This window comes from Cetorhinus maximus, chromosome 13 (genome assembly GCF_964194155.1).
Source record: "Cetorhinus maximus chromosome 13, sCetMax3.hap1.1, whole genome shotgun sequence".
Classification (NCBI taxonomy): domain Eukaryota; kingdom Metazoa; phylum Chordata; class Chondrichthyes; order Lamniformes; family Cetorhinidae; genus Cetorhinus; species Cetorhinus maximus.
The window spans coordinates 75,847,358-75,872,913 of record NC_135891.1 but is presented as its reverse complement, the minus strand read 5'-3'; the positions used below and the strand labels follow the sequence as shown (position 1 = coordinate 75,872,913).

Sequence of the window (25,556 nt, the reverse complement as noted above, 5' to 3'; positions counted from 1 at the left end):
CATTGTATCATAAGGTTTAGGCTGACTATGGAAAAGGACAAAGAGCAGTCCAGAATAAGAATAATTAACTGGGAGAAAGCCAGCTTCAATGGGGTGTTATGACTAGGCTAACAGGGGTGAACTGACTCCTCTGTTGATATTGCAAATTTAATATATATTTAACTGTGTATACCTTGGTGCAAGAAATAAGCCAGCCAAGTTTCTTCAGTTAACATGTAAAGAGTTATTTTTATTGCTAAAACTCACTCAGGTAAAAATGCAGAAATTATTAACAAAAGGTTTAAAATGTACAAATATGTCTAGTTACCCACTAATGCAAAAATCAACACAGACACAACCCCACCCCCCTCAACCCCCAAGCACACAAAAAAGAAAATAAAACTCTGCAGAGTATCAGATATTAAAAACTTGGCCAGGTAACAAGTAAAGTCAGAAAAAAAATTATTCATGGAGTGTCTAGATGTTTGTTCACAACTGAAGGGTTCCGGTCCACAGTAGCTGCTAGTTCATGGGGTTTCTAATTGGAGACAGTGATGTTTATTCAGAATTCCCCTTTACGAACTCTTGTCTTACAGCAATGAGGTCTTCTGGTGGGTTTTTCAAATCACAAACAGTTTAGCTTTGATGAATGATGTTCTGGGCGCTGCACTTTAGGAAGGATGTGAAGGCATTGGAGAGAGTGCAGAAAAGATTCACAAGAATGGTTCCAGGGATGAAGATTAGTTATCTTATTATCTACCATCAGTTATGGAGATAGATTGGAGAAGTTGGGATTGTTTTCCTAGGAGAAGGGAAGGCTGAGAGGAGATTTGATAGAGTAATTCAAAATCACGAGGGTCTGGACAATGTAGATAGGGAGAAACTATTCCCACTCATGAAAGGATTGAGAAGATAGGACATAGATTTAAAGTAATTGACAAAAGATGCAAAAGTAATATGAGGGAAAACTTTTCCACACAGCGAGTGGTTGGGATCTGGAATACAGTGCCTGAGAGTATGGTGAAGGCAGGTTCAGTTGAGGCTTTCAAAGGGGATTAGACTGTTATCTAAAAAGAAAAAATGTGCAAGGTTACGGGGAGAATGCAGGAGAGTGACACTAGGTGAAATGCTCATTTGGAGAGCCAGTGCAGACATGAGGGGCTGAATGGCCTCCTTCTGTGCTGTAACAATTCTGTGATACTAGATCCCCTAAGAAAGAGGAATAGGGGATTGAATACCACCTCAGGTAAGTCAGTGTACAATGTTACAATAGGGATTTTTAATTATAAATGTGGATGAAGCAATTTATTATGGATAAAGGTTGAGAGAAATGTAACATCAGGAAGTAAGAGTGTATAGACAAGAAGTATACACAAACATAAGATTTTTAACATACAAAAGACATGTAAAAATAGAATGTAGTTTAAACATCAAAATTATTAAAAATAAACTGATCAATTTTGCAGAAACCACCAGTAATCTTTGTCTAGAAGCATTTCTTCATAATTTTGCCTTTAAATGTCTAAAATCTGATTATACTATAATCTGCAGCCAATAGAAAATGAGAGCATTAACATTTTACTTGGTCACATCATTAGAACTAAGAGATCAAACTCCTGAGTACTTTCCTCAAACAGATCAAAAATTAATAATTCAAGACTTATGAAAATGTGAAACTCAAGTCACATATGGTGATGCAATCATCACATTCATTAACTGTCAGAGCTGGGTAGAGGGCTTCAATTAATGTTTGCTGTTGGAAGGAGTATAACAGGGTTAGTTTCCTGTTAGACACACTGTAAAATGAAATTATTCCAGCCTCAAAATCCACGTAGACTCCCACTCTGGATGGGTTTTCAGCAGTTATTTTCATTTTGTTCCCATTGTGCAGTGCAGTATATGAGCCTAGCACTGAGCACAAGCTCCATGATTTATCATTCATTCCCAGGGAACATTTAGCACCCGGGCCCTTCCGGCTCAGGCTCTTGTAACAGACTCCCACCCTCCAACACCCTCCTGGAACGTCAACCTCCCAGTAAGAGAGGCCACAGTTCATTCCCTCAGCACACACGACCTGTGGGAAACAGTCGAATCGTCCTGGATTATCAGGATACTTTCGTTTCTGCCTAGTTAGCGTCACATTCCTCTTACTGAGGGACACAACCAATTGAGGATGGGCTGTGTTTGGATCCAGAATCGGTGTCTGTCCATCTGTGAATAAAAGCAGAAATCCGAATAAATGCTTGCCCTTCATTCTTGAGAGCTGTTCTGAAGACCTGACACTAGAAAAGCAGAGACAATACGAAAAAATACGGTAAAATCAAAGGAAACCTTTGATGTTTACCAGTACATTAAGAGCAAGAGAATAACTAAGGAAAGGGTAGGGCCTATCAGGGATGTACATGGTAACGTGTGCTCTGATGCTGAAGGTGTGGGCAGGGTTCTCAATGAGTACTTTGCCTTTATCTTCATTAAGGAGAGGGATGAAGCAGATATTCTAGTTAGAGGAGGAGTGTAAAATGTTAGATGCAATAAGCATAGTGAGAGAGGAAGTACTGTAGGGACTGACATCCTTAAAGGTGGATAAATCACCAGGGCCAGATGGGCCATATCCCAAGCTGTTAAAGAAAGCCAGGGAGGAAATAACGGATGCTCTGACGATCATTTTCCAATCCTCACTAGATACAGGCGAGGTCCCAGAGGATTGGAGGTCTGCAAATGTTGTGCTATTATTTAAAAATGGTAGAGGGATAGTTCTGAAAATTATAGCCTGTCAGTCTGACTTCAGTGGTGGGCAAATTGTTGGAATCGATTCTGAGAGACAGGATAAACTGTCACTTAGAAAGGCATGGGTTGATCAGGGATAATCAGTGCGGTTTTGTTAGGGGAAGATTGTGTCTTACTAACTTAATAGAACTTTTTTGAGGAAGTAACAAGGAGGGTTGATGAGGATAGTGCAGTGGATGTGGTCTACATAGATTTCAGTAAGGCATTTGACAAAGTCCTACATGGCAGACTGGTCAGAAAAGTGAGATCCCATGGGATACAGGGGAATGTGGTGAGTTGGATCCAAAATTGGCTCAGCGACAGGAAACAAAGGGTAATGGTCGATGGATATTTTTGCGAATGAAAAGCGGTTTCCAGTGGCATTCCACAGGGCTCAGTGTTGGATCCCTTGTTGTTTGTTGTATATATTAATGATTTGGACTTAACTGTTGGAGGCATGATTGGGAAATTTGCAGATGACGCAAAAGTTGGCCGTGTAGTTGATAGTGAAGAGGATAGTTGTCTCCAGAATGATATCAATGGTTTGGTTGAATGGGTGGAAAAGTGACAAATGGAATTCAATCTGGAGAAGTGTGAGGTAGTGCATTTGGGGAGGGCAAACAAAGCAAGGGAATACTCAATAAATGGGAGTATTTTGGGGGGGGGGTTGAGGAAGTGAGCACCTTGGAGTGCATGTCCACAGCTCCCTGAAGATGGCAGGACAGGTAGATAAGGTGGTCATGAAAGCATATGGAATGCTTTCCTCTATTGGACGAGGTATAGAATACAAAAGCGGGGATGTAATGATGGAACTGTATAAAATGCTAGTTAGGCCACAGCTGGAATTTTGTGTACAGTTCTGGTTGCCACATTACAGGAAGGACATAATTGTTCTGGAGAGAATACAGAGGAGATTTACAAGAATGTTGCCAGGGCTTTAAAATTATAGCTAAGAGGAAAGATGAATAGGCTGGGGTTGTTTTCCTTGGAACAGAGGAGGCTGAGGGGAAACAAAATTATGAGGGGCCTGGATAGGGTAAACAGGAAAGACCTGTTTCTCCCAGCTGAGGGGTCAATTACCAGGGGGCATAGATTTAAAATGATTGGTAGAAGCATTAGAGGGGACATGAGGAAAAACTTTGTGGGCATCTGGAATTCACTGCTTAAATCGGTGGTCAAGGCTGAAACGCTCAACTCATTTAAAAGGTACCTGGATCTGCACCTGAAGTACTGTAACCTGCAAGGCTACAGACCAGGTGTTGGAAAGTGGGATTAAAATGAGCGGCTAGATTCTTTTTTATTCCTTTTTTGGCCAGCACAGAAATGAGGGGCTAAAAGACCCCTTTCTGTGCTATAACTTTTTTATGATTCTATGGTTCAAAAGCATTGGGGCTGGAGAGGGTGTGAGTTAGTGGGGAGGGGGCTAGTAGTGTGGAGAGTCACACTTTATGAAGCCTTTGGCTGATTCCCACCCACCTCACTATCAGGTCAAGGGTATGGGTCAGGGAGCCCCTAAGTTTGGCACCACTGACAGACTTCATTGGAAATCTCACCAGTTGGCATATCTTTTTGAGTGGCTTCTAGTAGACTAAGGGAATTGATCCTGGCAAGAGGGGTGGTGGGCATGGAATTCATCAATATCTTGAACTAGAGGAGTTGAAGAGATCCATGCATCTCTGTCTTTAGCCCTTTTGACTCTTCAGAGGGTCCTGTTCCAGGAGAGGCTGGACTGGCACGGATTGGACTGCCTGGCATTGATGAGTCATTGTATCCTCTGGCTGCCTCGCTATGCAAATGACCTCATCTCCAGAATTTGGTTTTGGGCCACTCCCCTAGTGTATGTGCAATAGACCATGAAGGAGCCAACCAGAGAGCAGGCTATACTAGACCTGGTACTGTGCAATGAGATGGGAGTAATTAATGATCTCATACTGAAGATGGCCCTGGGTAGCAGCAACCATAATATGATTGAATTTTACATTCAGTTTGGGGGAGAGAGGAGTGAGTCTGAGAATAAGGCTGGAACTTTCCGAGCCCCCTGGTGGAGGGTGTGATAGATGGCGTGCGCGTAAAATATGATGCAACCTGTTTCACGACGGTGTGAACGCAGGTTGTGATTGTCCGCTCAGCCCACCGATGGCGGGCTGTGTTTCCCGCCATCGGTGGGCGGGGAGCTAATTGTAATTAAAAGGCCATCCCGCCAGGCTCTTGGAACCCCGCCGTATCGCCCGTCCACATCGGCGGGGAAGCACCTCGACGTGTTTCACAACAGCACGCAGGCGACGTGCACTTAGCGGCCTTCACTTTGGGGGAACTGAGGTGAGTGAGCAGCAGCGTTCACCACAGCTCACCCATTGTTTACAGGCCTCAGGGGCGCCGGGGGGGGGCGGGGAAACTGATACCCGGCCCCGGAGGCAACTGCTGAGGGGTGATGGTGTCTGAGGGCAAGTGCTTGCCAGCCTCAGAGGTGACTGTTGTCAGTGGTAGGGGGTCAAGTGCTCCCCTGGTGCGGCATCCCGCACACAGGCAATCGGGATTGGGGTCAGGGCAAGCGAGGGGAGTCGCCACGCATTAGGGACACTTGTACAAACTGACGATGCCTCTGCAGCTGAGACAGATCAGGCGCAGCCTCAGTGATATGGGGTCAGGCTCCTAGCTGCCCGCCCATGCAAGCAACATGGAGGCACCAAAGGGCCACCAAACGCTCCATACTTTACCACCCCACCACCCCCCCTCCCCCAACCCCCTTGCACAGGCGTCGAGTCCGTCACCACTTTTTTGGACTGCAGAGCAGTTGGACTGAACACGTTGTACAATCTCCTCACCAACACTGGCCATGTAGCAATCACTGCTGGAGACACTCACAGCCTCTTGCAATCTCAGCATCCAGGTTTGGACCAGTGACCCCATGTTGCAGGTTGACAGGGCAGCCATGCAGCGCATTCATCTCTGGCCATCCGAGGGGTGACCAGCAGTCTCCGGGAAGCGTTAAGGGACGGTCACACAGGGCCAGGAAAGGTGCTGAGTACAGCCATGATAACCACGTGTCTCTGTCTTTCATGCTGCAGGAGGACCACGTCAGGATCATGGATCTTGGTGATCTAGCTGTATGCCTGATGGCCTACAGAGACTGTAGAAGATGGAGGAGAGAGTGACTAAGGCTCCTGGCCTCGCAAAGGCAGGAGCAGCAACCTCATGAAGAAAGGGCAGCAGGGGCTCCCACACACACTGCCCAGGAGTGACAGTGAGCCGTGGCTGGTCAGCACCTAGTGACACCCAGGGCCTATAGACACTGCCTGCGATTCCTGCAGATGACTGAGAACCAGTGTCGCCAACGACTGCGCATGTCTAGGGACCTGGTGGCTCACATCTGCCATTTACTGCAGGACTTGGAGCCAAGGGGACATGGAGGGCATCTACTACCCGTGGCTGTGAAAGTGACCAGGGTGCTCAATTTCTATGCCAGTGGCTCCTTTCAGGGCTCCACAGGTGACCTCTGTGGGATTTCACAATCTGCCACCTACAAATGCATCCATGAGGTCACGGATGCCATCTTCTCCATGGCACACAACTTTGTGCATTTCGCCCGGGACCGGGACAGCCAGGATGCAAGGGCCATTGGATTCGCCCTGATCTCGGGATTCCCACAGGTGCAGGGTACAATTGACTGCGCCCATGTGGCGCTCAGGTCTCCATCGCTGCACATGGTGGACTACATCAACCACAAGGGCTTCCACTCACTGAACATGCAGCTAGTATGCGACCACCAGAAATGCATCCTGCAGGTATGTGCATGGTTTCCAGGGAGTGTGCACGACTCCTACATCCTCAGTCAGTCACGGGTCCCTGACTTCTTCCAGGGTCCACAGAGACTGCAGGTTTGGCTCCTTGGGGTCAAGGGCTACTCGCAGAGGCCGTGGCTGGTGACACCCGTGCGGCGGCCTCAGACTGCAGCAGAGCGACGCTATAATGAGGCTCATGCTGCAACTTGCAACTTGGTGGAGCAGACCATGGGGATGCTGGAGATGTGGTTCTGGTGCCTGGACCAGTCTGGTGGAGTCCTGCAATAGTCCGCAGAGGGTGTCACACATCATCATCGCCTGCTGCGCCCTTTACAACCTGGCGTTGCAGCAGGGAGATGAGCTGGCTGAGGAGGAGATGGAGGAGCTGGAGGTCTCCTTGGATGAGGAGGACGCTGATAGGGATGAGGGTGAGGGGTTCTCCGTGGTGATGATGAAGGAGATGAAGCTCTCGCACTGGCTAGATGAGGCAGGCAGGCACGCTCGGGAGGCCCTCATGGCTGCCACATTTGTGGAGGATGATGACGACATGCAGTGAGGTGTCTCCATAGATCCTCACATCGCAGTTGTGAACATTTGACTCCAGTATGGCTTATCGCTGTGCCAATACTGTCTGTGAGAATGCTCCTGTCAAGGAGATGCAGTGGAGGCCCTAATAGTCGCTCGATCGCAGGAGGATGATATCAACATTCAGTGAGGACACTCCATACATTTTCACATAGCCTCTGAGAATGTCTGACTCCTGCCTGGCTGAGGGCAGCTCACTTGCGCTACATGATCAGGCTGTGAAGCTGGAGCTGTGGAGGTCACAGGAAGAGGGGATTTGGATGGGCTGGATGCTCCCAGAGTCACCTGGGTGGATGGCCCCAGAGTGTGCACCTACTGGTCCTCCTCCCTATGGGTGCCCGAGGGCCCCTGGCTGACTCTGTGAACGGAAGGGGAAGCTGGAGTGAGATTGAGCTGCCCAGCACCCCTCTTGTGCACACACTGTTGGAGGCCAACTACGGCATCAGCGATGCAGGAGTGCAGGAGTGATGTCCTAGATCAAGATCTCCATGGTGGCTGCCATCCTGCCAGTTGACCTTGGTGTGTTGCAATGCCAGCACCATCATCTCAGCCTGAAGACAGATGGACTCCTCCATCGTGCCTTGCAATCTGAGGAGTGCAGCGGACATCCCTTCCTGATGTTCCCGAGCTTGCCTTTGCAGCTCCAGCAACTGTGACATGACCGAGTCCAGAGGCTGGTCATCTGACTCAGACTCAAAAATGTTCTAGCCTCCAACAGTCCTCTGAGTGCTGGGGACCTAGGAAGTCCCTGCCTCTGCCCGCTGTGGATCAGTCAGTACGATGTGCTCACCAGATTGTGATCCCGAGGCTACTCTAAAGCTAGTTCCCACCGAGAAGTGAGTCTCTGTGCTGGTGGAGGGTGTGGGTGAGCGCTGTGATGGGACTTCAGGGAGGGTACCTCCAGATTCCTCTACAGAGGTTTCTATGAGCCTTGATTGGGGGCTCTGGGTCATGGACTCTGTTGGCTGTTTCCTGGATGTGCCTGCGAAAGCAAGGGGAGATAATTAATGCATGGCAGTGGCCTGTGAAACAGGACACATCACTCATGGCATGGTTGTCTGGTGGTTGTTGCACTGCTGGATCCTCACTTGTTAGAGCAGTGCCAACCTCACAGTCAACACAGGACCGGTCCTGGTCATCGCCGGCCAGCTAGATGGCTCTGTTTTCAAATTCTGTAAGAACTTTGATCTCCGGCATCCCTCTACCTGTCTGTGACCTTTCCCTCCTGTTGTGAGCCAGTTTGTCCTGCATGGATAGGGATGGGGAGAGTGTAAGCAGGACTCCTGCCAGGTCAGATGATAAGTATGCCTGGTCTGTGTGGGTGGTGAGTGGTCCCATGGATGGGATGAGGACAATGATGGTGTGTGTGAGAGAGTGAATGGTGATGTCTCTTGCACAGGCAGTGAGCGAGGGCCCTGTGGATGTGTGATGGGTTTGTGAATGTGAGAGTTGGGAGTGATGAAAAGAGTGACTTACCCTGGGGGAACGGAGGAGATCATTCATCCTCTTGTGGCACTGGGTGACTGTCCTCCTCTGCAGGGCGTTTGCGCTGCCACCGCTGCCACTGCCTCCCAAGCCGGGCTGATGACTTTGCTGCCCATCCTGCGGCCAGAGCGGGGGGGAGGTAGAGCACATCCCGGGGGGCCTCCACGGCTCCCAGCAGTCGCTCGAGGGACCCGTTGTTGAAGCGGGGAGCTGCAGTCTTTTTGCCTTTGCCGGCCATGTCTCCTGGGCAGCGGTGATGAGCTGGTGCAATGAGCGCTTTGCTGGTGGCTGCCTTTTAAAGATGGCGGCTGGCGTGATGCAACAGCGGGTTGATGGCGAGTGGGCGAATGAGAGTCCTCCCGCCATGGAAACAGCATGTTTCGGGGGAGTGAATATATAATGAGGCGGACTCGGGAGGATATGGCGTGAAAACCCACCATTTTCATCAGCGAGTAGGACTCCATTTTACCCGCCCACTACCGCACTTAGTGCAAACCTGGGAAAATTGCACCCTAAATTTTTAAACTTAAATAAGAGCAATTATGATGGCATGAAAGCTGAGCTGGCTAAAGTGAATTGGCAAATTAGGTTAAGGGATAGGTCAATAGAGATGCAGTGGCTAATATTTAAAGGATATTTCAGAATGCACAGAATAGATACACTCCAACGAGTAAGAAAAAGTCCAAGGGACGAACACATCATCCGTGGTTAACTAGAAAGGTTAAAGATAGTATCAAACTTAAAGAAAAAGCATGTAATTATGCAAAGATAGGTGGAAGGCCAGAAGATTGGACAGAATATAGGGAGTAGCAAAGAATGACTAAAAGACTAATAAGGAGGGAAAAATTAGAGTTTGAGAGAAAGCTAGCCAGAAATATAAAAACAGATAGTAAGAGTTTTTATAAATATTTTAAAAAGGAAAAAGAGTTAACAAGGTGAGTGTTGGTCCTATAGGAAGTAAGACTGGAGAATTGATAATGGAAACAAGGAGATGGCAGGTGAATTGAACAGGTATTTTGCATCAGTTTTCACTATAGAGGATACAAGTAAGATCCCAGAAGCAGCTATAAACCAGGAAATGGAAGTGGGGAAGGAAGTCAGGAAAATTACAGTCACCAGAGAAGTGGTACTGAGTAAATTGTTGGAGCTGCGGGCTGACAAGAGTCTGAAGTGTCTAGTGACATAGTTGATGCATTGGTTTTAATTTTCCAAAACTCCCTAGATTTGGGGAAGGTCCCATTAGATTGGAAGACAGCAAATGTAACTCCATTATTCAAAAACGAAAGGAAGCAGATGTAGGAAACTACAGGCCAGTTAGCCTAACATCTGTCATAGGGAAAATGTTAGAAGTTATTATTAAAGAGGTTATAGCAGGGCACTTGGATAAGCTCAAGGTCATCAGGCAGAGTCAACATGGTTTTGTGAAAGGGAAATCATGTTTAACCAACTTATTGGAGTTCTTTGAGGAAATAACATGTGCTGTGGATAAAAGAGAACCAGTGGATATACTGTACTTAGATTTCCAGAAAGCATTTGATAAAGTGCCACATCAAAGGTTATTGTGGAAAATAAAAGCTCATAGTATAGGGGATAACATATTGTCACAGATAGAAGATTGGCTGGCTAACAGGAAGCAGAGAGTAGGCTTAAATGGGTCTTTTTAGGTTGGCAAGATGTAACGAATGGTGTGCCACAGAGATCAGTGCTGAGACCTCAACTGTTTACAATTTATATAAGTGACTTGGATGAAGGGATTGAAGGGATGGTTGCCAAATTTGCTGATGCCACAAAGATAGGTAGGAAAGTAAGTTGTGAAGGGGCCATAAGGAGGCTACAAACAGATATAGATGGGTTAAGTGAGTGGGCAAAGATCTGGCAGTTGGAGTATAATGTGGGAAAATGTGAAATTGTTCATTTTGGCAGGAAGAATAAAAGAGAAGCATATTATCTAAATGGTGAGAGATTGCAGAGCTCTGAGGTGTAGAGGGACCTGGGTGTCCTAGTGTATGAATCACAAAAGACTAATATTCAGGTACAGCAAGTAATCAGGAAAGCTAATAGAATGTTATCATTTATTGCGAGGGGAATTGAATACAAAAGTTGGGAGGTTATGCTTCAGTTGTGCAGGGCACTAGTGAGACCATATTTGGAGTTCTGTGTACAGTATTGGTCACCTTATTTAAGGAAGGATGTAAATGCATTGGAAGCAGTTCAGAGAAGGTTTACCAGACTAATACCTGGAATGGGTGGGTTGTCTTATGAGGAAAGGTTGGAAAGACTAGGCTTGTATCGGTTGGAGTTTATAAGAATAAGAGGCGACTTGATTGAAGCATATAAGATCCTGAGGGGTCATGACAGGGTGGATGTGGAGAGGATGTTTCCTCTTGTGGAAGAATCTAGAACTAGGGGTCACTGTTTAAAAATAGGGGGTCGCCCATTTAAAACAGAGATGAGGCGAAATTTTTTCACTCAGAGGGCTGTGAGTCTTTGGAACTCTCTTCTTGAAAAGGTGGTGGAAGCAGAGTCTTGGAATATTTTTAAGGCAGAGGTGGATAGATCTTTGGTAAGCAAGGGGGTAATAGGTTATCAGGGGTAAGTGGGATGCAGATTTCAGATTACTATCGAATCAGACACGTTCTTATTAAATGGCTGAGCAGGCTCGAGGGGCTGAATGGCCTACTCCTGCTCCTTGTTCATATGTTCGTTTGACAGGTACATATTTAGATTCCTGTGTTTAAACAAATGATGTGGGTACCAGGGGTATCTAAGTGACCTGAGGCTAGCTGCTGTGTTGATGTTAAAATCAAAGGTTGCATTGCATCTACACAGGAGTGGTGGAAGAATGAAATTTAGGTTGCTTTCCCTTCATCATTGCTGGATTCAAACCCTGGAATTTCCACAAAGTGTGTAGCAGTTCATCCAAAAAACACTGAGTTGTCAGTCTCTCAGGGCAACTAAGGATAGGCAATAAAGAAAGAAGAAATAATTTGCATTTTTAAAGCGCCTTTCATTAGCTTAGGATGTCCCAAAGTGCTTTACAGCCAAGGAACCACTTTTGCAGTGTAGTCACTTCTTAAAATTCTTTCACTGAGCGTGCGTGTCTCTGGCTAAGCCAACGTTTATTGCCCATCTCTAACTGCCTTTGAGAAAGTGGCGATGAGCCACCTTCTTGAACTGCTATATTGCATGATATCCCCATGGTGCTGTTTGAATGTAGGAATCATTGCAGCCAATTTACACACAGCAAGATCCCACAAACAGCAATGAGATATGAACCGTTTTAGTAATGTTGTTGAGAGCTAAGTCAGAACACCAGTGCCTCAAGAGGATCAGACTTTTCCATCAGGTTGGTGCTAACATTTGCAGCCTCCTGGAAGAAGACCTCTTGCCAAATGGAACAGGTGGGCAAGCAGTGCCAGTGCTGCCAAGGTCACCACAGCCCTGAATTTCTTCACCTTCAGCTCCTTCCAGGGATCTGATGGTGCTATCTGTAGAATCCCAGAGTCTCTGCACACAAGTACAACTCCCAGGTGAACACTGCTGAACCCTGATGCCCATGAACAGTACAACTGAAGCCAAAATAGCACAAGAGTCATCACTGAGCAAGCCATTGGAATGCTGAAGCTATGGTTCAAGCACCTAGATAGAGGTGCAGCACCCTTCAGGATGCCCCAGCAAGGGTGTCTAGAATGAGAGTGGAGATGTGCTGCATCATGCACAATATAATTTAGCAGAGACTGGACTGCAGTTGCAGGAAGGAGGTGATGATCGCTCTGCATCTACAGATGTGAAGGAGGAAGATGGGGAGCAACAACCAAAGCAGAAGGACGAGGAGGAGGAGCCTGGTGTGGCCAGGGTAGCTGCAGCCCTTCCGCTTAGCTGTCAAGGATATCATAGCCAGATTCATTCAGGCACATTCAGCTAACCTGAAGCTTTGTAATCATCTGGCAAATCAAATCTGAACAAATCTCAGGATTGAGAAAAGTTGTCTGGAGGCAGTTCAAGAACCAGCAGTGTACCTCAGTTCCCATACATGGATGTGGAGATATACTGGTGGAGCAAATTAAGAACAGGAGGGGCATTGTCTTTCTTCGATGATCAGCATGTCTCACTGTGAGCTGGGGAGTGGATTTGACAGGAGGTCACTGGGTGTGTCAATACCCAAACTATTTATACTATGAGCTGTGCAGCAAAAAAATTCAATGGTCTCACCAGGTGTTCTAAGGCATGAAATTTCTGAATACACCACCCCCACCTCCTTAGCTGTTTCACTCTCATATAAAACAAAGCTTTCACTTTTGTTCATGTACAGGACCTTGGTTAGGCTTCAGTTGGAACACTCTGTCCTGTTATTGATCTCCTCGCAAGGTGGATGATATTGAAGCTTTGGAAAGAGTGCGGAGGAGGACCACAAGCTGCATTCCCTGTGTCTGCACCTTAGAAAGGTACAGGCTCAGGGGCGATTTGAGCAAGATTTACAAAATAATGAAGGGACTAAATTATGTTTATGTAGGCCAATTATTTTAACAAAATAGGTCAGGGAGGACGAGGAATCACAGTTACAAGTTATGGAAGTACAGGACTGTTAGGCTGTTCTTCATTTCCCAGAGCATAGTGGATTTGTAGAATAGGTGGGATATGTGGAATAGGAATTCAAGACAGCCCCCAACCACCCACCATAAGGAAACAGGGTTTCAGGTCATAAAACCATAGAACCGTAGAACCATAGAAAAGTTACAGCACAGAAGGAGGCCATTCGGCCCATCTTGTCTGTGCCAGCCTGAAGACACCCAGGTGCCCTTTCTAATCCCACCTTCATGCACCCGGCCCATAGCCCTGCAGCTTACAGCACTTAAGGTGCAGATCCAGGTACTTTTTAAAAGAGTTTAAAGTTTCTGCCTCTACCACCAACTTGGGCAGCGAATTCCAGACACCCACTACCCTCTGCGTAAAAAAGTTCTTCCTCATGTCCCCCCCTACACCTTCAGCCACTTATCTTGAATCTATGTCCCCTGGTTCTAGAATTCTCCATCAAGGGAAATAATTTTATCCTGTCCACTCTATCTTTTCCCCTCATAATTTTGTACACCCCAATCAAGTCACCTCTGAGCCTTCTTTGTTTTAAGGAAAATAACCCCAACCTATCCAATCTCTCCTCGTAGCTATACTTTTCTAACTCTGGCAACATTCTTGTAAACCTCCTCTGCACTGTCTCCAGAGCTATTACGTCCTTCCTGTAATGTGGTGACCAGAATTGCACACAATACTCCAGTTGTGGCCTCACCAGTGTTTTATACAATTCCAACATTATATCCTTACTTTTATATTCTATACCTCTGCCAATGAAGGAGAGCATTCCATATGCCTTCTTTACAACCTTGTCTACTTGAACTGCTGCCTTCAGGGACCTGTGTACTTGTATGCCAAGATCTCTCACTTCATCTACCCGTCTTAGTATATTCCCATTTATTGTGTAATCCCTGTAACTGTTTGACCTCCCTAAATGTATGACCTCACACTTCTCTATGTTAAAATCCATCTGCCACTTTACTGCCCACTCCACCAACCCATTTATATCGTTTTGGAGATTATGGCTATCCTCTACACTATCCACTACTCAGTCAATCTTTGTGTCATCTGCAAATTCCCCAATCGTGCCCCCCACGTTCACGTCCAAATTGTTAATATATAACACAAACATCAAGGGTCCCAACACAGAGCCCTGTGGAACACCACTTGAGACAACTTTCCATTCGCAAGGGCATCCATCGACCATTACCCTTTGTTTCCTGTTACAAAGCCAACCTTTTATCCAGTTTGCCACATTACCTTGAATCCCATGGGCTTTTACTTTCCTGACCAATCTGCTATGTGGGTCACTGCTGTTTCTTTGCCCCATTATGTCCAGTCATGTGTCCCTCACTTCAGACCATGGAGAGGGCACAAGGGATTCACTTAAATGATTCTAAGAATGAGAGACTTAAGCTGTGAGGAAAGACTGAGCCCTTATCCTTAAAATAAAGAAGGTTTAAGAGGAGATTTGATAAAGATATTCGAAATTATGAGGTTTTGAGACGGCGAATAGGGGTAAATTGTTTCCACTCTCTGGTGAGTTGCCAATGAAAGGCTGTGAATTTAATATTATGTCCAAAAGAACAAAGAAGAATTTGTTCAATGCAGAAGACAATTAAGGCATGGAATGTCCTATCAGAATCAACAACAACAACAACTATTTGTAGAGTGCCTATGATGTAATAAAAAATCCCAAAGTGGTTCACATTAAAAAAAATTTGACACCAAGCCACATAAGGAGATATTTATTAGGTCATATGACCAACAGTTTGGTCAAAGAGTTAGGTTTTAAAGAGGAGGGGGAGAAGTAAAAAGGTTTAGAGAGGAAATTCCAGAGCTTAGGGCTCAGGCAACTGAAGACACGGCTGCCAATGGTGGAATGATTAACATCAGGGATGCTCAAAAGGCCCAGAATTAACGAAGCACGTATATCTTGGAGGGTTGTGGGGCTCAAGGAAATTACAGAGATAGGGAAGGATGAGGCCATGGAGGAATTTGAAAACAAGGAAGAGAATTTTAAAATCAAGATGTTATCAATACAGGTCAGTGAGCGCAGGGATGATAGGGAAAGAGACCTGGTGGGAATTAAGACATGGGCAGCAGAGTTTTGAATTACCTCAAGTATACAGAGGGTAGAATGTGGAAGTGTGTTGGAATAGTCGAATCTAGCTATGACAAAAGGGATGGATGAGGGTTTCAGTATGAGATGAGCCGAGATGGAGCAAAGTTGGGTAATGTTTCAGAGGTAGAAATAGGCAGTCTTAGCAATGGCCCAGATATATGGGCAGAATCTCATTTTGGGGTCAACTATGACACCAAGGTTATGAACAAACTGGGTGAGTCTCTGTTTGTTGCTAGGGATAGGGATGGAGTTGGTAGCTAGGGAAAGGAGTATAGAATAAGGGTTGAAGACGATGGCTTCAGACTTCCCAATATTTAATCAAAGAAAATTTATGCTGATCCAATACACAATGTCAGATAAGCAGTGTGATAATTTAGCAACAGTGATGGTGAGGGAGAGCTGGGTGTCATCAGCATATATGTGGAATTTAATGCTGTGCTTTCAGATGATGTTGTCTAAGGGTAGCATGTTGACGAGATATAGGAGGATGCCAAGGGCAGATCCTTGGGGAACACCAAAGGTGCCCTTCTAGTTACTTGCCATTTGGTTTCACCATCTTGCTCTCATGCTCACATTTCTGTCCCCAGTGAAGCCCAACGCAAGTTGGAGGAACAGCACCTCATCTTTCGATTAGACACTTTACAGCCTTCTGGACTCAACACTGAGTTCAACAACTTCAGACCATAAACTCTGTCCTCCATTTTGATTTGTGTTTTTGCCAAGTGTCAACCTGTATCTTGTTTTCATGTTTTGCTTTCACATAGAGCTGTCCTTTATTCTGCCAATAACACTTACTCTGGACCAATGTTTTGTTTCTTTACTACTACCATTACTACTCCCTTCCCTTTTGTTCCATGAAGTCTTTGTTATTTGATCTCTCCTGTCCTCTAACCTATCCGGACCTTCCTTTTTCTCCACTTGCCCCTGCCCCCTTTTTCAACAGCATAAAACCCATCACATTTCTACCCCTCTTCAGTTATGAAGAAGGGTAATATTGGACTTAAAGCATTAACTCTGTTTCTGTCTCCACAGATGCCACCAGGCTGGCTGAATTTCTCCAGCACTTTCTGTTTTTATACCAGAGGTGACAGTGCAGGAGCAGGAAGAGAAACCTTTGTAAGTGATACTCTGGATACAATTAGATAGATAAGAATGGAACCAGATGCATGCAGTCCCAATGAGCTGGAATGGCAGTAGAGAGGCATTGGAGGAAGATGATAGGTCAACAGTGTCAAAGGTTGCATTCAGGTAGAGAAGGAAGAGGAGGGATAATTTACCTTTGTCACAGTGACATAGGATGTCATTTGTCACTCTGGTGGAGCTGTTTCTGTACTGTGGCGGTGGTAGAAACCTGATTGGAGAGATTCAAACATGGAGCCCAGCAAAAGATGAGCGCGAATTTGGGAGATGGCAACACATTCAAGGACTTTGGATAAGAAAGGAAGTTTGGAAATGGGATGGAGCTTTGCAAGAGATGGTGGCATAGTGGTATTGCCACTAGACCAACATTCCAGAGACCCCTGGGGACCTGGTTTCGAATCCATCCATGGCAGATGGTGAAATTTGAATTCAATAAAAATTTGGAATTAAAAGTCTGATGATCACCATGAAACCATTGCTGATTGTTGTAAAAATCCACCTGGTTTGCTAATGCCTTTTAGGGAAGGAAACCTGCTGTCCTTACCTGGTCTGGTCTACATGTGACTCCAGACCCACAGAAATGTGGTTGACTCTTAAATGCCTCTGAAAAATGGCAATTAGGGATGGGCAAAAAATGCTGGCCTAGTTAGTGATGCCCACATCCCATGAATGAATAAAAAAGGGATCAGTGAAGCAAGCTACAATAACACTTAAACAAGTATTTTTAAAAGGGGGAAAGACAGAAGGATGGCATAGTAAGTGGATGGAGAGATGGCTTAGACACAATGGGTCAAGAGGCTTCATTCTTTGCCTAGAATTACATACAATTACATAGAATTTACAGACCATTTGGCCCAATTGTTCTATGCTGGTCTTTATGCTCCACATGAGCCTCCTATCACTATTCCATTTAACCTTATAGTATATCCTTCTATTCCTTTCTCTCTCATGTACTTATTCAATTCCCCTTAAAAACATCTAATACTTTTCACCTTAGCTACTCTGTGTGATAACATGTTCCACATTCTCACCACTCCCTGGGTAAAGAGGTTTCTCCTGAGTTTCCGATTGCATTTATTAGTGAATACCTTATAATTATGTCCTCCTAATTTTGGATTCCCCAGCAAGGGGAAACATTTTCTTTATCCAAAAAAACACCTTCATAATTTTAAAGACCATAACAAGGTTACCCCTCAGCCTTCTCTTTTCTGGAGAAGTGAGCACCAGTTTTGGTTTTCACGATTTATTGCTGGTTTAGAACTGAACACGGGTATGTACATCTGTGATGTAAAACTCTTTGATACCATGTTCAAAACAGACATCAGTCAACTGCTTGATATTTGCATGGCCTGCAGATTAACTGCTGTCCCCTGTGGTAGCCTTTGTAACTGACTTTAATGGAAATTGCAATTAGCTAGCTCCCATTGGCCCAATGTAGGCAGCTGCTTATGCTAAGCCTGGATAGTGTAAATAGTGGAGACTCTATAGATTCACTACTTACACAGTGAGACCAAGATATCTCTGTTCCTTTCCACCTGTTCCTGCGACCAATGCGCCAACTGCTGCTGTTTAGTTGCATCCAAGCACGGAGTTGGAAGCGATGCGAACGGTTTTGATAAGATTCTCAATCTGATAATTCACACAAACACGTTTAAAAAAACTTATGAGCTTCTGAGGAATGCAACAGAGATTAGTCCTTTACTGGCAGAAGGTAAAACTGTTTCATTTTGACATTTTGCCCTTTACTTTGGAATGTATACTACTTTTCAATATTCTGGAATACTTTCCATACATTTATTTTTAAATAAAGGAGAAAGACTTGCATTTTCATAGCCCATCTTAATACCTCAGGACATCACAAAGCTTTTTACAGCCAATTAAATACTTTTGAAATATAGTTGATATATAGCTATATATAGGAAATTTAGCAGCTGAAGTTCACAGCAGCCCTGTGACAATGAACAGATCATCTGTTTTAGTGATGTTGGTGCAGGGGTAATATTGTCCGGGTTCTAGGCAGAAATCCCCTGCTCTCCTTCAAATTAACGTCATGGGACCCTTTATGTTCACCCGATAGGGTTGGCAGGGCCCTGGTTTAACTTTTCATCTGAAGGACAATACTTCCAATAGGGCAGGACTCACTCAATACTGCACTGAGATACTGAGATGTCCTGAGGACATGGAGGTGTTATTTCAATAAAAAATATCTAAATCAGCACAGTCCAGACATAGAACCTCTGATATTCCTAAATTATTTACTACAATTCAATTCCCTGCCCTTTTCCCATATTTCTTTATATTCTTCCTCTTCAAATACACATCCAATTACCGTTTAAGTGACATGAGAATCTCTTCCTGAGTAGCCCCTGCAGTAGAACATTCCATGTTGTAATAACTCTCTGTAGAAAATAAATCTTCCAACTCCTCCCTTCATTCTCCTTGTGATAACCCAGGGTTGATGCTACCTTATTACCGATTCACTGACAACCTTTCACTTTTTTTTCTGGGAAAACCCTCTATTATCTTGAACACAGCTATTTGATCCTCTCTTTCACATTTTTGTTCTGGTGAGAGTGTTCCCAGTGTTTAAGCCTTGTGTATTATCCATAGTCTCTCATTCCTGAAACCATTTTAAACCCCCCACTTTCTTCATGGTTCCAGTTTCTTTCTGTTAATAGGGTAAAACAGAACCATACCCGATACTCCCAGTTATGGGCCTAACCAATACCTTGCACAAATTCAACATCACTGTATAATTTATTAAACCAGCTGTGCTGGATATAAACGCAAATGTCAGAAGTAAAGGAACAATGCACCACTTCATGTAGCCAACCCCTCCTTTCTCCGATTTCAATCAGTCTCTGCAATGGTCAAAATCTCCCTTGGACATTCTTACATCAAATTCTGGGTTTCTCTCTTCATTCTCTCTTCAATTTCTTACCCAGTTCCTACCTCAGTAATGCTGGATCATGTCCCTTTGCCCCAGTATGTAGGGTTTATACACAACAGCCAAGTCTGAGAAAGTACAGAAACAGAGCTGACAAATGGCACTATCAGGTCAGAGCAGGTGCAGCTGACCGCGGGCTATTGGACATGACTTTCCAAAATATTCAAATAAAAAAGAAGCAATCTGCTACTTACCTGCCAGCTTCAGAATTAAACATCTAGAATAAGATACAAATGGGGAGGAGTATTAATATATAACATGTGTGTTAGCAACTGCACAAAGTGTAAGTGTTCAAGAGACATAATAGCTTCTGTAGACCTTTGCATTTTTATTGAGACTAAATTGAAATGCAAGACTCAGTACAGGCTGAAAACTGTAAGGAATAATTCAGGGGATAATGTTTAAGGGTCTCTAAGCTTGGGTTTTAAAAGTTCGTAACACAAAGCTAAACAATCCCAACATCATTAAAATCCTGGGAAAGATACAAGTACAACTCAAAGAGGGACTATTCTGTTTACATCACCAACATAGGCTGGTGCTCAAATTAGTTAAAGGAACAACTTCTAATTGGCTGATGTCATTCTTCAGGTAAACAATCCTAGTTCATTTATTTCTCGGTTACAGAAGCAGAAATTGTTACCTGTATGAAGAAGATTTCCTTTTTCTTGGAGACGTTATTCAGATTGGTCAAGTAATTCTTGAAATCGCTCATTTTGCCATTGAGATCTTGGATCTGGGCATCAATCTCTGCAATTACACGCTTCTCTTCTCTGTCCAGATAGTCAAAAATTTCTCTTTCTTCACTTTCAATTCTCTTCTTTAGTGCATCACTCTTTTCCTTTATTTTAATTTTCTTTTGTTTTATTTCATCCTTTTGGAAGGAGAAGTTCATCAAATTGTAAATAATACCGACATGGCAGATTCCATTACAATCTCATTCTGTTCCTTAAGTGCCAGTTGTGGCTCAGTGTTTGCACTCTGACCCCTGAAGGACTTAATTATTTCCTAAAATATAGAGGGTGAAGGGATGATTTGATTGAGGGTTTTAGGATTTTGAAAGGAATCAATAGGGCAGATAGAGAGGAACGTTTTCCTCTGGTAGGGAGTCTAGAACAAGGGCACATTAGAACTGAGAAAGCCATTCAGTCCCAAAAGCAGTTTCTGCCTTTCAGTAAGGTCATGGCAAATCTGTACCTTAACTCCATTTATCTGCCTTGGTTCCAGATTCCTGAATACCCTTCCCTGGCAAAAATCTATTGATCTCAGGTTTAAAATGATTTATTGAGCCAGAATCTATTGCTTTTAGTGGGAAAGAATTCTACACTTTTAGCACCCTTCCCTTCAATAGGTTTTTCCAACATTCTCTCCTGTATGGCCTGGCTTTGATTTTAAGGTTATGTGCTCCTGGCTTAGACTCTCCAACCAGCAGAAAAAGTTTTTCTTTATCTATACCTGATCAATTCCTTTCAAACTCCCAAAAACCTCAGTCAAATCACCCCTGGTAATCCTAGTATTACAAACCTAGTTTATGTAATTTCTCCTAATAATACTCCTTGGGGCCCTGTTAACATTCCAGTCAATCTGTGCTGGACTCCTTTCATGGTCAATATATCCTAAGGAGCTGTTCCCAGACTTTTACATTGTATACCAGACCTGACCTAACTTGAATTTTAAAAAATCATTCATGGGATGTGGTGTCACTGGCTAAATGCCCTTGAGAAGGTGGTGGTGAGCTGCCTTCTTGAATAGCTGCAGTCCATGTGATGTAGGTACATCCACAGTGCTGTGAGGAAGGGAGTTCCAGGATTTTGACCCAGTGACAATGAAGGAACGGCGATATATTTCCAAGCCAGGATGGTGAGTGGCTTGGAGGGGAACTTCCAGGTGGTGGTATTCCTATCTATCTACTGCCCTTGTGCTTCTAGGTGGCAGTGGTCATGGGTTTGGAAAGTGCTGTCAAAGATGCCTTGGTGAATTCCTGCTGTGCACCTTGTAGATGGTACACACTGCAATCGCTGTGCATTGGTGGTGGAGGGAGTGAATGTTTGTGGATGTGGTGCCAATCAAGCGGGAATCTTTGTCCAGGACGGTGTCCAGCTTCCTCAGTGTTGAAGCTGCACTCATCCAGGCAAGTGGAGAGTATTCCATCACACTCCTGACTTGTACCTTGTAGATGGTGGACAGGCTTTGGGGACTCAGGAGGTGAGTTATTCACTGCAGAATTCCCAGTCTCTGACCTGCTCTTGTAGCCACAGTATTTATATGGCTAGTCCAGTTCAGTTTCTGGTCAATGGTAACCCCAAGGATGTTGATAGTGGGGCATTCAGCGATGGTAATGCCATTGAAAGTCAAAGGATGATGGTTAATTCTCTCTTATTGGAGATGGTCATTGTCTGGCACTTGTGTGGCACGAATGTTACTTGCCACTTGTCAGCCCAAGCATGGATATTGGCCAGGTCTTGCTGCATTTAGACATGGACTGCTTCAGTATCTGAGGAGTTGCGAATGGTGCTGAACATGGTGCAATCGTCAACAAACATCCCCACTTCTGACCTTATGATGGAAGGAAGGTCATTGATGAAACAGCTGAATATGGTTGGGCCTAGGACACTACCCTGAGGAACTCCTGCAATGATGTCCTGGAGCTGAGATAATTGACCTCCAACAACCACAATCATCTTCCTTTGTGCTAGGTATGACTCCAACCAGTGGAGAGTTTTCCCCAGATTCCCATTGACTCCAGTTTTGCTAGGGCTCCTTGACGTCACACTCGGTCAAATGCTGCCTTGCTGTCAAGGGCAGTCACTCTCATCTCACCTCTGGAGTTCAGCTGTTTTGTTCATGTTTGAACCAAGGCTGTAATGAGGTCAGAAGCTGAGTGACCCTGGTGGAACCAAACTGGGCATCAGTGAGCAGGTTATTGCTAAGCAAGTGCCGCTTGATAGCACTGTTGATGATCCTGTCCATCGCATTACTGATAATTGAGAGTAGACTGATGGAGCGATAATTAGCTGGGTTGGATTTGTCCTGCTTTTTGTGGACAGGACATACCTGGGTAATTTTCCACATTGCCGGGTAGATGCCAATGTTGTAGCTGTACTGGAACAGCTTGGCTAGGGGTGCGGCCCTATAGCTGTAGCAATACCACCTCCCCTTATGTTCTGGACCTTCAATTATAAAGGCTAAAATTAGCCTTTGTGATTATATTTTGTACCTGACTACTTCATTTTAGTGATCTCTAAATCTCTTTGGGCCTCCACTGTTTTCAGCTTTGCACTACTTAAAAAATACCCAGTTCTATCATTTTTTGGTCCAAAACAGTTGACCTCACACTTATCTTACGATAGCAAGGCCATTTGAGACCTCAGGGGGTGTTTGTCGCTGCCCTTTTGTGAGTTGCCTCAGGCCCAGGCAAAAGTCCTATGTTCAGGTTATGAGCCATGGCCAACAGCGGACCAGCAAGCTTTTGGCAGTGATTGTGGAACAGCTAAGACATTTCCTCTAGTCATATTGTTCATTGAAATTGAAACTGGAAGGCTCTTACGAGCAACTGAAGAGGAAAGGGCAGGATGCAAGGCATGGAGAAATGAGCAGAGGGACCTGCCATGAACAGATCAGCACTAAACGAATAAAAGATTGTTTTAAATGAATTAACTTAACCATGGGGTTGGTCATGAGCAGGGGGACCTGCCATGGACAGATCATTACTACACACACTTACCTGTGTTGAAATCTGTTTGCTACAGTTTTACACACTCATTTAATCTATCAATGTCTCTTTGTAACTTACTTGTGTTTTCAGCAAACTTGGATATATGGCCCTCTTTGGTGTTATCTAAGTCATTAATAAAATTGGTGAATAGTTAAGGCCCCAGCACAAATCCTTGTGGGACATCACTAGTCACTTCCTTCTAATTGCTATGGTTTCAGCCCCTCGATCTCCTATGGCAGGAGTGGTTTAGACAGTGACCTTTCCCCATTGAGCCTTTGTGGCAGTTGCCCCAAGCTTAAGTGCGTCCCTTAGCACAAAATCCTGGGCCTTGCAATGTGTCAGCCTGCATCATGCGATCATCGACAACTCTTTGCTTTGGAAGACCAACAAATTTCAGGCAGATGAAAGAGCATCTTTCATCAAGTTGATGGTGCTCCAGCAGCAGTTGATATTTGTCTTGGTGTGCATTCCTGAGAACAGCCTGTAGAACAGAGTCTTGTGTTACAGGGGTGAACCTTGACAAAAACTACTGCATCTCTTTCCAGGCAGTCATTGCAAAAGCACATTCCAGAAGGACAATGGTCTCTTCCCCTCTGCAGCCACCTTGAGGGCAACGTGAAGAGGGGGCGAAACTCTGGGCATGCAGGAAGGATCTGACGGGGCCCTTCTCACCACCAGCCAAGCTACTTGTTTGAAAATTCTGGTGATGAGGCATTCTGCCAAATGACATTGACAGTTTGTTCAGGGAACCATCCAACAGGATCCACCATCTCCTTTTCCAACAGGACCTCGAGGATGTTACGTGTGAAGCCTTGTTTGAATTTAAGCAAGCTTGGGGAATCATTGTTCCCTGGTGCATTCTACATGGCAATGCCTGAACCAATCGTAGAAACATAGAAAATAGGAGAAGGAGGAATTCATTCAGCCCTTCGAGCCTGCTCTGCCATTCAATATGATCATGACTGATCCTCTATCTCAACGCCGTACTCCCGCTCTTTCCCCATACCCCTTGATGCCTTTAGAGTCCAGAAATCTATCTATTTCCTTCTTAAATATATTCAGTGATTTGGCCTCCACAGCCCTCTGTGGTAGAGAATGCCACAGGTTCACCATCCTCTGAGTGAAGAAGTTTCTCCTCATCTTAGTCCTAAATGGTCTAACCCATATCCTCAGACTGTGACCCCTTGTTCTAGACTCCCCCAGCCAGAGGAAATATCATCCCTACATCCAGTCTGTCCAGCCCCATCAGAATTTTATATGTTTCAATGAGATCCCCTCTCACTCTTCTAAACTCCAGTGAATACAGGCCTAGTCAACCCAATCTCTTCTCATACAACAATTCTGCCATCCCAGGAATCAGTCTGGTGAACCTTCGCTGCACTCCCTCTATAGCAAGTGTATTCTTTCTTAGGTAAGGAGACCAAAACTGCACACAATACTCCAAGTGTGGTCTCACCAAGGCCCTATATAGCTGCAATAAGACATCCTTGCTCCTGTACTCAAGTCCTCTAACAATGAAGGCCAACATACCATTTGCCTTCTTAACTGCTTGCTGCACCTGCATGTTTGCTTTCAGTGATTGGTGTACAAGGGCACCCAGATCCCTTTGTGCATCAATGTTTCCCAATCTATCGTTATTTAAATAATACGCTGCTATCCCATTTTTCCTAACGAAGTGGATAACTTCACACTTATCCACGTTATACAGCATCTGCCATGTATTTGCCCACCCACTCAACCTGTCTAAATCACCTTGAAGGCTCTTAACATCCTCCTCACCACTCGCATTCCCACCAAGTTGTGTGTCATCAGCAAACTTGGAAATATTACATTTGGTTCCCTCATCCAAATCATTGATATATATTATGAATAGCTGGGGCCCAAGCACTGATCCCTGTGGTACCCCACTAGTCAGAGTTCACTTGCCAACCAATCAGCACCCTTTACTCATGTGGTATAAATTGTTGTTCCTTTTGAAATTTGGTATTCTTGCCTCTGTCCTGATGAGTGCAAGACAAAAATCTTCATCAGCATGTCTCTTGTTTCAGCAATACTGAAATCCAAGTAAACTACATCTACTGGTTCTCCTTTATCTACTCTACTAGTTACATCCTCAAAAAACTCTTAGTAAATTTGTCAAATAGGATTTCCCTTTTGTAAAGCCATACTTGTTCTAACCATACTATGCTTTTCTAAATGTATTGTTAAAACTTCCTTAATAATAGATTCTAGCACTTTCTCAATGACTGATGTCAGGCTAACTGGTCTGTAGTTTCCTGTTTCTCACTCTCTCCTTTCTTCAATAGCGGTGTTACATTTGCTAACTTCCAGTCTGCTGGGACTGTTCCAGAATCTAGGGAATTTTGGAAAATCATAGCCAATGCATCCACTATCTCTGCAGCTATCTCTTTCAAAACCCTAGGATGTAGATCATCAGATCCTGGGGATTTGTCAGATTTTAGTTGC

General features: G+C 44.6%; 1 protein-coding gene across 1 annotated transcript in view; it reads right to left on the bottom strand.

The window, feature by feature from the left end:
* Positions 1-241: 241 nt before the first annotated feature.
* The window catches only part of LOC144688715 (tripartite motif-containing protein 60-like), a 37,487-nt gene continuing 12,172 nt past the window's right edge, over positions 242-25,556 (bottom strand). Inside the window, exons 3-6 of the mRNA XM_078555589.1 lie at positions 20,019-20,249; positions 19,573-19,595; positions 17,933-18,060; positions 242-2,190 (exon numbers count right to left, since the gene is read on the bottom strand). Coding sequence (XP_078411715.1) covers positions 1,640-2,190; positions 17,933-18,060; positions 19,573-19,595; positions 20,019-20,249 — 933 coding nt within the window. The 3' untranslated portion in view covers positions 242-1,639. The remainder of the gene's footprint in view (positions 2,191-17,932; positions 18,061-19,572; positions 19,596-20,018; positions 20,250-25,556) is intronic.